This window comes from Hevea brasiliensis, chromosome 10, assembly GCF_030052815.1.
Source record: "Hevea brasiliensis isolate MT/VB/25A 57/8 chromosome 10, ASM3005281v1, whole genome shotgun sequence".
In the NCBI taxonomy this organism is placed as follows: domain Eukaryota; kingdom Viridiplantae; phylum Streptophyta; class Magnoliopsida; order Malpighiales; family Euphorbiaceae; genus Hevea; species Hevea brasiliensis.
In genome coordinates, this window is record NC_079502.1 from 10640445 (window position 1) to 10653745 (window position 13301).

A 13301-nucleotide genomic window follows, 5' to 3' on the forward strand; every position below is an offset into this window, starting at 1 on the left:
AGATCAAATGGAATAAGTTTACATGAAATATGATGAAAGAGAACAAGTTTATTCTCGTAAGTTAAATTGTCTGGAAAATCAATATCAGATTAATGCGTGAATCTAGGGAGCATCATTAATTCATCGGTCTCCATGGCTTTCAGTGACTGCTTGAAAAGATGGCTGCCAAGCTACGGCATTCCTTTTAAAAAAAAACAAAGGCTATGGCATTCCAGGGCGTCCTCTTTTCTCCACCCCACTCAGAGTTTGAGCTCTTTTTGGTACCTTTTTTGCTCTTACCCTTCTTCTCCGAGTTGGATGAACTTGACGCCTTGTGCTTGTCATCCATTCCAACGAAAGTTACAATTCCACTTCTCTTTCTAAAGGCACTGCTTGTAACCGTAAAATCATCATCTTCTTGGCGAGAAACCATGTCAAACCGTGACTCATCCGATACGACGCAGAACGAGAAAGAATTTCTGTCCTGGGGTGAGGATTTTCTCTCGTCGTCGAACCACTGAATCCCATGGTCTCCTGAATACCTCCGGCTTGACTACCACATAAGATGGGTACTTCTCCAAGATCTTCACTGCAGGTATTGCCATATGGTACATTCTACCTTCCACCAGCGTGGACGATCCTCATGACAGGAGGGTAATCCTCAGGCTCTTTAGGGTTGCAAGGTTCGCCAGCTTGGGCTGGTCACCAAGTTTATGAAATTTGAGTAGTACTGCTACTTAAACCTCCTTTTAATGCTAATATGCTTTGGATCACCGATGAGTTCAAGATTAAAGAAAAATTGTTTCCCTTATGTTTTGCATGAAATAGACCAACTGCGACTGGAGTTGAGAATTTCTAATGAAAGATAACATCAATGCAGAATTACCAAGCAGAGTCCGAGTCAAGCAACAGGCTTTGGACTATAGCATTCGTTGGGTGTTCGCCAAAGACATGGAACACGTACCATCTCAAAAGTCGAAAGGCATGGCTTCCAGCCAGAAACCACCCTTAACCCAAAGAACAGGAGGAGGATTTTATAGTCACTCCCTCCGGTGAGGGCCAACGCTCCTAGCGCGCAGGTTATTAGTGTGCATCACCACCTTTCAGTGAGTTGCAACTTAATTGCAAAAATGAACACCTAAGAAATGGGCACATGCCATTTCCTCCAAGCATCAACTAGAAATGATTAACGCCAACCTTCGATCGGGATCAAGCATGAATTTACAGAAACTTCCAAACTTTAAAAATGTTCAAAAAATAAAATACAATATTCCCAGTGAACTTTTCCCAGAATCACATTCTTTACCAAGCATTTATGATAATATCAGTCAGGATAAACAATTGAAAGGTTCACTTTTGCTTATACCAATTACAACAGTTAGGAAAATCCCTTTTCTTGCTATCAAAATTCACTTTACAGGTAGCGGAAAGACAATAAAAAGGAATTGCAAAAATTCGCCACCGACCTATATCTTACCTTCCAGAACCCTAGAAAACCTCAAAAGTCAAAAAGAATTGGAAAAAAGGTTCTCACCACTCAACAATAGAAAACCTAAGTTCAAAGACTTTCTTATAAAGAAAAGTAGAATGCTTGAGACTACGAAATGCAGAAAATGTAACACCCCACATGGCAGCAACAAGAAAGAGAGAACTGCACATACCTACCTCGACTAACTTAAAATGGTCAATATCTGATACAGATGAATGCACTTCTTAGGCCTTCAACCCAAAACAAGTAGAAGATCTCCAGAATCCTCTTCTAGATTTGCACTCTCACTCCAGCCAATGTTGTATCTTCTTTCTGTTCCCCTCTATCCAAACTTGTTGGAGTTCCCAAAATTTATCCTAAGATTGGACTTGTTTTCTTGGTGTACAAAAGGATATATCATATCCATCCATCAGTAGTTACTAGGCCAGTTGATCTGTTGATGCTGAGGCTGCTGGTATACACTGGCTGCAGGTCCCACCATATCAACAGCTCCAGCCATGGCTTGAGACTGTTGAAGAAGTGGGTGAACAGCTGCTGCCGTCACTGCTTGTGCGGGCTGATAGATACTAGTAAAGGTTCCATGACCCGCCTGTGCTGGGGTAAAAGTCACATGCTGACCTTGAGGAGGAAGGCTGTAGAAGGAACTTGCTGGCAAGCTAGATATATCTCGTCCAGGAGCAGCAATCCACACGGCTGAACCCTCACTCTGCAAAATAAACCATCATCAACAACAAATGTATTTGTAGCAGTGAAAGAACAGAGGAGATTGTATGAGCTAATCATTACAGAATCCTGGTTCAACAACCCAGCACACATTCTAGCACCTCAAGTATTCATACAGCACTAACCATGCACTGACAAATATATTAATTCAGCCATCTGACTAACTGATGAGCTGAACAAGCAATAAGTGGGTATTGAAGTAGTTACAAAGAACAGATTAAAAAACATATCTAAATCTCTACAGCAATCATACAGAAGCATTTCATTGATCAAGAAAAGCTTATTCATAGCACCAATGTGATATACCATCATGCCACATGACAGGAAATTAATTATCAAAATCACTATACTACAGCAACCAAAAATGAGTAACTACCACAGCAGCCACAGCAGCTAGATCATCACAATCACATCTGCCACCACTGCCCCATCACCAATGCCACTGGCAACAATACGAAACCAAAATTGTAACCACAATTCCAATTACAAAACCAGTCATCTCATTATTTCACAACACCACCGATTTCAAGGCAATCAATATCCACCAATGACACAAAATATCGCAATTAACATGACACCACAACGCCCTCTACTTCCACCGCCCTGATCATATATTACCACCTTAAAAGTTATCCATCTATTTTGTAATTCACCAAAATAAACCCAGAGAGTGTGAAACACAAAATGTTTTTGAACAGAAGGAAACTAAATACATCAAGGACACTGTAACATTCTTTTATGAAAGGAAACCCATAGAAACAATATAAATAGTGGGAAAATAAAACTAATAAAATTTTAAGAACAAAAAAATACAAGAAATAATCCTTATTATTGCCTTGACATTCCAATTTAAAATTGAACCATCTGAACAGGCATTTTCCACTACAAGACCAATTAACTATGATGAAATACACACAGAACCATTAGAATACAACCTGCTGCCCAGTGATGTAAACATTACTTTCTTTGAACTGGGATGCACCAAGATCTTCATTTGTGGTAGAGTTTCCTCCTGTTCCCGCAGAACTGGGACTATAACCAGCTTGAGAGGAGCCATATGGCCCATAGCCACTTGCCATTCCAATATGAGTTGAATTTCCTGTATTAGTTCCTGGTTTATATTGTGGAAGTGAATATTTGACCCCCATGGCAGCTGCAGCTGGTGGCGCAGGATATATGCTTCCAGCTTGAGGTTGCTGGGGAAATGCACCATTACCTAAAAATTGGTGAATGCCTGGAGGTGGAACATAGAATGGGGAAAAGTAATGACCGTAAGGGATGTAGTTTGGGGGATAATGGGGCATGTGCAACCCTGTTGGTGGACGGAAGACAGGGAGTGGTTGTTGAGTCACAGCTATGGAACTTTGCATAAGCCCAGCAGCTTGAGTCACCTGTGGAGTTGGACCTGCTGTTGACAGAACTAATGAATTTCCACCCTGCAAATAGACAAGTATAGGAATTATAATTTAGAAACTTATATAGACAATACAAAATATTTTGTTAAAAAAAAAAACTCCCGAAAAAGAAGAAGAAGAAGAAGAAGAAGAAGAAGAAGAAAGAAGTTGAAATATTTTGAAAAATAAACATGTCTTGGCACAATGAAGTGTCCAGAACAGTAGTAGCCAATAAAACTAACTTATATTCTTTTTTACAATGAATGCATGATCCAGGAAAATTACAAGGAAATTGTGAACTATATCGTCCTCTAGACTAACAAAAAGATAATACAAAACGACCATGACTAGGAAACATAGAATGAGTACTACTGATTTAGGCAATCCTAGAGATATTAAGACTACTTATTTTAGGAAAAAATATAGGAAGTAGTTCATTTTATTTGGTAGTTTTATTTGATTTGTAATTCCTAGTTAGGGTTGGAATTAGGGTTCTTAATCCCAATATAATTAGGGTTACAAAACTCTATAAATAAGGTTTAGTTTCTCTACATATTTAGAACTTTTATTATGATGTTATTCTATCAAGAATTTGTTTCTCTAGAAAATTTATTTCTCTTTTCTTGGGAATTTGTTTGCCTTTATTCTTCTTGTTCTACATCAACTATGTAATATCAGATTTGTAGAACGTTAACCATTCATGTGTTTGAGTCAGCATTAATCTTTATAAGGAAACACCACAGTTGTGTTGACTAATGCTGTAAAGATCACAGCTAGTTTTTTGGTGTGAAATTTGGCTCTTCGCTTTTTCTCAAATTAAGTTATATGGTCCTTAACTTTTTAAATTTCTTACACTTCCATGAAACATAACACACTTCAGTCCTATGCTTTTAATGAAACAACTATTTAATTCATAATATTGTACACATTAGTTCAAATTTTTAGGAACCAAAAAGCCGCTTCATTTCATTTCACTCAAACTTAAGGACTAAGGCATATAATATTTTAACAGAAAGACTAAAGTGCAAAGAATTTAAAAAGTAAGAGACCGTATGAGTCAATTTGGAAATATGATGACAAAAATGTATATTTTGCCATATGTCAGGATTCCCTTTTTAGGTACATCAGAAATTTGTACACTAGGTAAACATTGATCACTGATACTGAGCTACTAGCCCAATGGCAATGATTGTATTGCAATATTCCTTTTATCAAATAAATTACATTTAAAATGCTAAGAAGGTTGGAAGTTTGTGACCAACTTGCCAGCTACAGCATTAGATAGAACTAGGAGAGCACTAAGCAACAAGATGGGTCATTGCCTTTGAATAAATCTGCTTCTAGGAACCTTTTTCAGGTCTTTCCAAAATCTCAATAGTATTATCTGACAGCAAAGAATCACTAGAACAGCAACATGCCTTTAGACATAATGCCAAGAATAAAACAGTGTACCCGATAAAGATGATTCAAATGTGGTTCATGTTTGCAGTTGCAACGAGGACAAATCAACTACTCTAGGCCATTCTTTTGTTGAGATGCATGTTAATCAAATAAAAGCATAGCGTTTAAGATTGTCATGCCATAAGCTAAACTCACCAAATGTAAAAACTATACATTGAAAGCCCTGAATAACTTATAAAGGTGTATTATCATGTAAGAAGACTCCTAATGATGATAAACCTACCTTTGCCACTAACTGCTAACTTTTCATCAAAAAAATTCTCGAAAAAATACAGAATACGATGAAATGTAGAATGCAGACTATAAATAGAGCCAGACCAAATGCTGAAATCTAATATATGTCCAGAATAAGCGTTTAAAAGCAAATCCCAATGAGACAGCTATGAACAGATGGTAAAATAGCTACGGTAGTTGCATGTTATTTGTATTAAGCCTGGGAGATTGTTAACAATCCCAGTGGCTGCCTAATGTTTGCATTGCAAAAATCACTGAACAAAATGCTGATAGGTATAGTTATCATGAAACATGAAAACTATGCCTGAGGAAACATTAAATGCTGATCAATAAAGAAATGCTATCTTTGACAAATAACTGCGTAGGATGAAGAAGTTCATCAACAAAAAGATCTTGCATTTTGATAAATTGAATAACTAAAGAGAAAGCTTATCCATTGAAACCTCTTGGGGAGACTGAGAAGTATGTGGAGGCAACAATGCAACATTCCCATTGTATTTAGCAGCAACTGCAGCTGATGGAAAGGGAGAAACACGACCATCACTATCAGCGCTCGAACGGTAAAATTGGGCATAATAACTTGCAGGATCAAATGGTTGTTGAACCTATACAGAGAAACAATCAAATAAACACAAGTAATCAGTTTTAAGTTCAACAACAGAAATTGCAAAAATATTGCAAGAAATTACCCTAAAATTTTCTATATAACAGTGATCATGTTATTATAACATAAATGTTTGGGATCACAAAATAAATATTTTAGCACTATAATTATACATGATAAGTAAAGTGTTACATCTATTGCTCACCACACATTAATATTTTGTTTATAAAAAAAAAAACTGAATGTAACATGATACAACTGAATTGATAGATAACACAAGGAACATAGTTTTGATTGGAAAGACTCACTACAAAGCTAGGAAGACGAGAAACATCACGTTCTTGAGATTCAGAGTTTTCAAATGGTGCAATCTGACTACTCAGCATTGGAGGAACAAAACCAAAACTGTAGCTTGGAGAAGTGTGTACCACAGAGTATTGCTGGCCCCGAGAAAGCAATGCAGTTTCTGGCTTGGACTCATTATACTCAGGCATTGCACTGGATGAGACGTCACCATCACCAGTTAAATTTTCAGGTGCATGTGAAGGTGACTCTGGATGATCAGGATAAGCTCCCTCCTCAGCAGTCGGTAATGCATCTTGATTGCTGAATCCAAAAAAATGTTACAGCTCAAATAAGTATGCAGCATACTCATGTACAGAAAAACTTAGCCCTGCAAACAAACTATCCATTGATCCATAGGATTACTAAAACCATCACTAAAGGCCAAGTAAACAATCAAATTCAAAGCCCCACTTAGATACATCAGTATGTTTATTATTTATACAATTTGTTACCTACTAGGTTATTATTACATCTCTCTCTCTCTCTCTCTCTCTCTCTCTCTCTCTCTCCTCTAATTGTCCTCTCTTTTTGTATTAATTAAAACGAAGGTTAGGGATAAATATAATTTAAAAAACTAATAATCATTGAGTTTATTATATACCCATACATTCTCTCCCTTATTATTGAAATGTATGGGTATTTAATAAACTCATTAAGTATTAGCAATTTAAATTACTTATTTATCCCTAATCTTCATTTTAAGCCCAAGAAAAAAGAAAGGGCAACTAGTGGAAATGGACAATGGACATGTTGTTAACTTGTCGCAATTGGGGACTATATATATGATGACAAAGTAGGATGATCAGCAATAAATTATTTCTTACATTTGATAAAGAAACCAAAACAAAAAGGATAATGGAAATGACTCTGGCAGACAACTCAACATTACATTTAAACCTAACTAACAGCACTCATCGTACATACCTCACAGCCTGTTCCTCCACAGCTTCTTCCATACCCTGAGAAGTTTCGGACACAGGTGTAGAACTTTTATCACTCTCTGGACCATTAACAAAGCTTGCCATTACTCCAAAACTCGCATCAAAACTTCCAAAACTCAATTTTGTTCTTTCAGATTCAGGGACATGAATATGGTTTGGAATAATAACATGTTGACGCTGTGGAAGATGCAACTCCTCTAGCTTCTTCTGCAGTTTAGAGGTAGTTTCTTCTGAATCAAGGACATTTGATAGAGGCTGTGATCGGATACTGGGTTCAACTGGAATATTAGGCACATCTGATGAACCGGTTGGTCCAGTTCCAGAACCCTGAAGCACACTAGGGTTTGCTGGCTTTGGTTTCCACTCCTTAGTAGAACCAACTGTTGAAGACAGTGGGATCGTCAATTATTTACACAACCACTTTTCTAAAACTCATCCTTTTTTGTGTAATTTTCTCTATATTCAATAATAAACAGAAAAATATGAATTCCTCATAAGGCCATACATTTTCAAAATCTTGTTTATTGAAAGACAAAAAATTTCTAATGTAATCCAAAAGCCAGAAAATAATTTCTAACAGATTTTCATTACTGCAACCAAACAACAGAAAATAAGTTATCGTTTCATACTGACAAATCATTGTCCACAACGCGAATGGAACCTAAATTATGTACCAAATCTATTAACCATAGAAAATTCCTAGCTCAATTACAACTTAGAATAAAACTGATGTAGAACAATAACAAGAATAAAGAACAAAACAAGAATAAATCCTCGTAAAAGAGAACTAATTCTCAACAATTTTATTAATCTCAATAATAATCATAGTCTAAAACTATTGAATAATATATAATTTGCTCTATTTATAGAAATCATAGTTATTAAAGGCTCAAGGCGCACTAAGGCACTAAGGGGTCCTGGAGCCTAGGCTCAAGGTTAAGGCACACACCTGAGCAAGAAGAGGCACAAAAAAAAAAAAAAAAAAGTAAAATAAATATGAATATTCCATCAAACTTCAAATAACATAAAACTAAAAATAATAATAACAAATAAGCATTCAAGTACTAAATTATTAAAACTTTAATAGTCTTTTAATCTTTCATAACTAAAGTTAAGAAATTATAAAGTAACTATATCTTCATCATCTTTTTCTACACCTTCATCCTCTTAATATTCATTTTCAAAATCAATATCTTTATCATTTTCCTAACCTTTAAGAAATAAAGGAGTATTAATTTTTTTTTTGAAAAAGATAATGAGTGGTAGTGTTGAAAATGAAAATATGAGAGGTTTGTAATCCTGAGTATGTTAATTTGATGAGATTTTGGTAACTAGTTATCATCAACAATACTAATTTTGAAAATTTCTAGATCGACAAATTTCGAGTTGGGTAGTAGTGTTTTTTGTCAATGGAAGTACTTGCCGAATATAAAAATAAAAAGGCGCGCCTTTCTAGCCTTGCGCCTGGAACAAGGCACACGGCTAAGCGCATAAGGCGAGGACCTAGTGAATGTTGCTCGCCTTTCTCCCGTAGAGGCATTAGGACTGGAGCTTGGTGAGCCTGGAGCCTGAGGGGGGCCTTTAATAACTATGATAGAAATTACGACCCTAATCAATTTAGAAATAGAAATCCTAATCAACTATAATTAGGAATACTAAATAAGATAAACTAGAAAATAATAGACCTAATAATAATAAAATTCTTAAATAATAAAGACTCTTTAAATTTTCTAATTTTATAATAATTAAAATTCCTAAATAAAATTATAAACTTCCTATTCTGCATTTTTCTCCCCTATTTGGAGAAAACTTGTCCTCGAGTCTTGAAGTGTTGAAGGATCACAAACCAAATGAGGAGAACAAACAATACGATCTTCATGTATGGTAGCAACAAGATTGACTTGAAGAAGTTTGCACTCTCTTTTGTATTCTTGGAAAATGCTAGACAAATAAAATCAATTAGAATAGTCATAGAAAATCAATCCTATAATTATGTACATAATATTCTTTATTAATTAGTTAGCATAATTATTGGGATCTCTTCCCAATTAGAATACTTAATTATAAGATTCTTTGTATATAAATACCTTGTATCTCATTCAAGAAAATACACAGAAAATATTCTTTTCATGGGATCAAAGCCTAAGTTCCCTAGCCTGAAATTTTTTTTTTGTTTGAAATATATATATTTTTTTTCTGGTTCTTCTCCGACAAGTGCTGTCTTTTAGGAGAACTCAATAGAGTTATCACAATGTCTCACCACCTATCTCAGGAGAAGGCCTAGGCGCCAATCGGCCACCCTTGGAAGTCCGGTGACCGGACTTGAAGCGCGTAGACTTCACGCAGCATTCTTAAGTTCTGATCCCTATTCCACGAATTGGCGCGTGAACGCGTGTGTGCCCTCCTCCGGTGACGCCCAACAGTCACGCCTCTTGTCCCAGGGTCGCCTCGACTATGTGATTCTAGTTCTGTGGTTCATTGTTCAGTTTGGGGCATTTCTTTTGGATCTCAAATATTTCTCTCCTTTGGGCAATTCAATGTAGAGCAATTTCAGGTTCTGTTTTCACGGAATTCTTTTGTTTCTAAGTTTTATTAAGTTTGTTTGAAGATTGGGACAGAGTTGGTTATTAATCTGTGTTAGAATTTTGTTAATTTCATCTAGTGGCGGACAATAAGGCTATTATTTCTGATGTGATTCCAATGATGACTAAAATCACGGAACACAAACTTAATGGTTCAAATTACCTGGAGTGGAGTAAGACCGTCAGGGTCTATTTACGAAGTATTGACAAGGATGATCATCTGACTAAAGATCCACCCACTAATGATACAAAGAAAGCTTGGCTTAGGGAAGATGCTCGGTTGTTTTTGCAATTTCGGAATTCGATTCATAGTGACGTAATTAGTTTAATTAATCACTGTGAATTTGTTAAGGAATTGATGGATTACTTAGATTTTCTATTTTCTGGTAAAGGAAATATTTCTCGCATTTATGATGTGTGCAAAGCATTCTATTGTGCTGAGAAGCAGAATAAGTCTCTCACGGCTTATTTTATAGAATTTAAGAGAGTATATGAAGAACTTAATGTCTTGTTGCCTTTTGACCCTGATGTGAAAGTCCAGCAGGCTCAACGAGAGCAGATGGCTGTTATGAGTTTTCTTGCAGGTCTTCCTTCAGAATATGAGACTGCTAAATCTCAAATCCTATCTAGTTCTGAAATTTCCTCTCTACATGATACATTCACACATGTCCTTTGCACAGAAAGTACCCAACTTCCACAAACTACTAGTGGTGCTCTTGTTAGTCGAAATATGAATGGACAACAGAGAAATAAAGGAGGAAATTCAAGCAATAAAAGTAATCAGCGTAATGGGGAAACCAATTCTAATCTGGACTCAAAAGGAGTTATTTGTTATAATTGTCATGAGCCTGGTCATACAAAACACAATTGTCTAAAGCTTCATAGGAAGAATCAGCGGTCTCAGATGGCAAACATGGTAATAGATGAGTCTACAGTTGCACCCTCATATGAGAAAACTGTCTTAATATCTGCAGAGGAATATGCACAATTTTCCCAATATCAAGCATCTCTAAAAGCCTCTAATTCTCCTGTAACTGCTATCGCTGAGTCAGGTAAATCCACTACATGCCTTGTATCTTCCTCATCCAAATGGATCATTAATTCTGGTGCTACAGACCATATGACAGATAATTCTAGTCTTCTATCATCTTTTCAGTCTCATCCTACCTCCTCTACAATTACTTTAGCTGATAGTTCTACTTCTTGTGTCATGGGTTCTAGTACTGCAAACCCAATATTATCTATTTCTTTATCATCTGTTTTATGTCTACCTAAATTTTCATTTAATTTGCTTTCAGTTAGCAAACTTACTCGTGCCTTAAATTGTTCGGTTTCCTTTTTTCCTAATGAAAGTATTTTCCTTTTTTCTTCGGTTTCCTTTTTTCCTTTTTTTCCTTTTTTCCTTTTTTCTTTCTAGACTAGATAAAGTCCGTAATGAAAGTATTAGAGAAAAGGTAGGAGTGGTGCCAATTGAAGATAAGTTGAGAGAAGGGAGATTGAGGTGGTTTGGTCATGTGAAGCGTAGACATACGGAGGCTCCAGTTAGACAAGTAGAGCACATTAGGCTAGAGGATAGAAAGAAAAAAAGGGGTAGACCTAAATTGACTTGGAGGAGAGTAGTACAGCATGACTTAGAAGCATTACACATTTCTGAGGATTTAACCCAAAATCGTTCAGAGTGGAAAAAGCGAATCCATATAGCCGACCCCAAATTTTTGGGATAAAGGCTTAGTTGAGTTGAGTTGAGTTGAGTTGAGTATTGTTTGTTTTAATATCTTACGACGTAGCAGATTATTGGTAGAGGATATGAGTCCGATGGTCTCTACATCCTGAATAAATATGTACCGCGATTTCTTACTTGCTCCAACACCTTAACTCCGCTTGAAATTCATTGTCGTTTGGGCCATCCCTCCTTGGCTACCTTGAAGAAATTATGTCCTCAATTTCAATCTTTGTCCGTCTTTGAGTGTGAGTCATGTCAGTTTGCTAAGCACCATTGTTTACCTTCTACACCTAGAGTCAATAAAAAGGCTTCGTCCCCTTTTGAGTTAGTTCATTTTGATATTTGGGGTCCTTGTTTTATTACTTCTAAAATTGATTTCAAGTATTTTGTTACATTTGTTGATGATTATTCCTGTGTTACTTGGTTGTTTTTAATGAAGAATCGTTCAGAATTATTTTCTATTTTTTGTGCCTTTTGTGCTAAGATTCAAACTCAATTTAATACTTCTGTGCGTATATTGAGAAGTGATAATGCTAAGGAATATATTTCTGGCAATTTTCAAGCCTATATGTCACAAAAGGGCATTCTTCATCAAACATCTTGTGTTGATACTCCATCCCAGAATGGGGTTGCTGAAAGAAAAAAATAGACATCTTCTTGAGGTAGCACGGGCACTCCTTTTTCAAATGAAGGTCCCTAAACAATTTTGGGATGATGCAGTTTCTACAGCTTGTTTCCTGATTAATCAATCGTATGCTATCATCTGTGCTTAATGATGACATTCCTTATACCATTTTGTTTCTTTCTAAATCTTTGTTTCCTGTTGAACCTCGTATCTTTGGTAATACTAGTTTTGTAAGAGATGATCGTCCACAGGTTACTAAACTGGATCCCAAGTCTCTTAAGTGTCTCTTCCTTTGCTATTCTCGACTTCAAAAAAGGGTACAAATGTTTTTCTCCAACCCTTAATCGTTATATTGCGTCTGTTGATGTTACTTTTTTTGAATCTACTCCATTCTTTCCTCCCTCTCCTAGTTATAAGAATCAGGGAGAGGAAGATGATCTTTTAGTCTATTTTGTCCATCCAGTGTCAAGTCCTCAGCCAAGTCCTCAGAATCCTCCTACACCAGCACCTGCTCGACCTCATCGCCTACCTATTATTCATGTTTATTCCAGGAGATTGGAAACTCTTGACTCAGATCCTCCACCGGCTTCTTTGCCAGAACATCCAGTTTCATCCACTGCTCCTCAGTCTGACTTACATCTTCCCATTGCTCTTCGCAAAGGTAAGCGTCAATGTACTTATCCTATCTCTTCCTTTGTATGTTATGATCAATTGTCTCCTTCATCTCGTTGTTTTGTTAGTTCTCTATACACTATTTCCATTCCTAAAACTGTTGCTGAAGCATTGTCCCATTCTGGCTGGCGTGCCTCAGTGGAAGAGGCAATGGTGGCTTTAGATACTAATGGTACTTGGGAATTGATGCATCTGCCTCCAAATAAGAAAGCTATTGGATGTAAATGGGTTTTTACAATGAAAATGAACCCCAATGGTACTGTGGCTCGTCTCAAGGCTTGCCTCGTAGCTAAAGGATATGCTCAGACTTATGGGACTGACTACTTTGACACTTCTTCACCTGTTGCTAAACTAGCTTCTGTTCGCTTATTTTTTTCCTTGGCAGCTATGTATGATTGGCCTTTACATATCAGTTGGATATCAAAAATGCTTTCCTTCGTGGTGATCTCCAGGAGGAAGTTTATATGGAGCAACCATCAGGATTTATTGCTCAGGGGGAGTTAGGCAAAATTTGTAGACTTCGAAAATC

The 13301-nt window shown here is 36.5% G+C and overlaps 1 protein-coding gene across 2 annotated transcripts in view; it reads right to left on the bottom strand.

The window, feature by feature from the left end:
* Positions 1-1249: 1249 nt before the first annotated feature.
* Positions 1250-13301, bottom strand: part of LOC110641513 (GBF-interacting protein 1-like) — a 31696-nt gene continuing 19644 nt past the window's right edge. The window contains exons 7-11 of one of the 2 annotated variants that reach the window (XM_021793252.2): positions 7154-7550; positions 6313-6490; positions 5724-5885; positions 3127-3627; positions 1250-2174 (exon numbers count right to left, since the gene is read on the bottom strand). In XM_021793252.2, coding sequence (XP_021648944.2) covers positions 1878-2174; positions 3127-3627; positions 5724-5885; positions 6313-6490; positions 7154-7550 — 1535 coding nt within the window. In that variant the 3' untranslated portion in view covers positions 1250-1877. Of the gene's footprint in view, positions 2175-3126; positions 3628-5723; positions 5886-6192; positions 6491-7153; positions 7551-13301 lie in introns of both variants that reach the window. The other variant, XM_021793251.2, reaches the window with a different exon arrangement.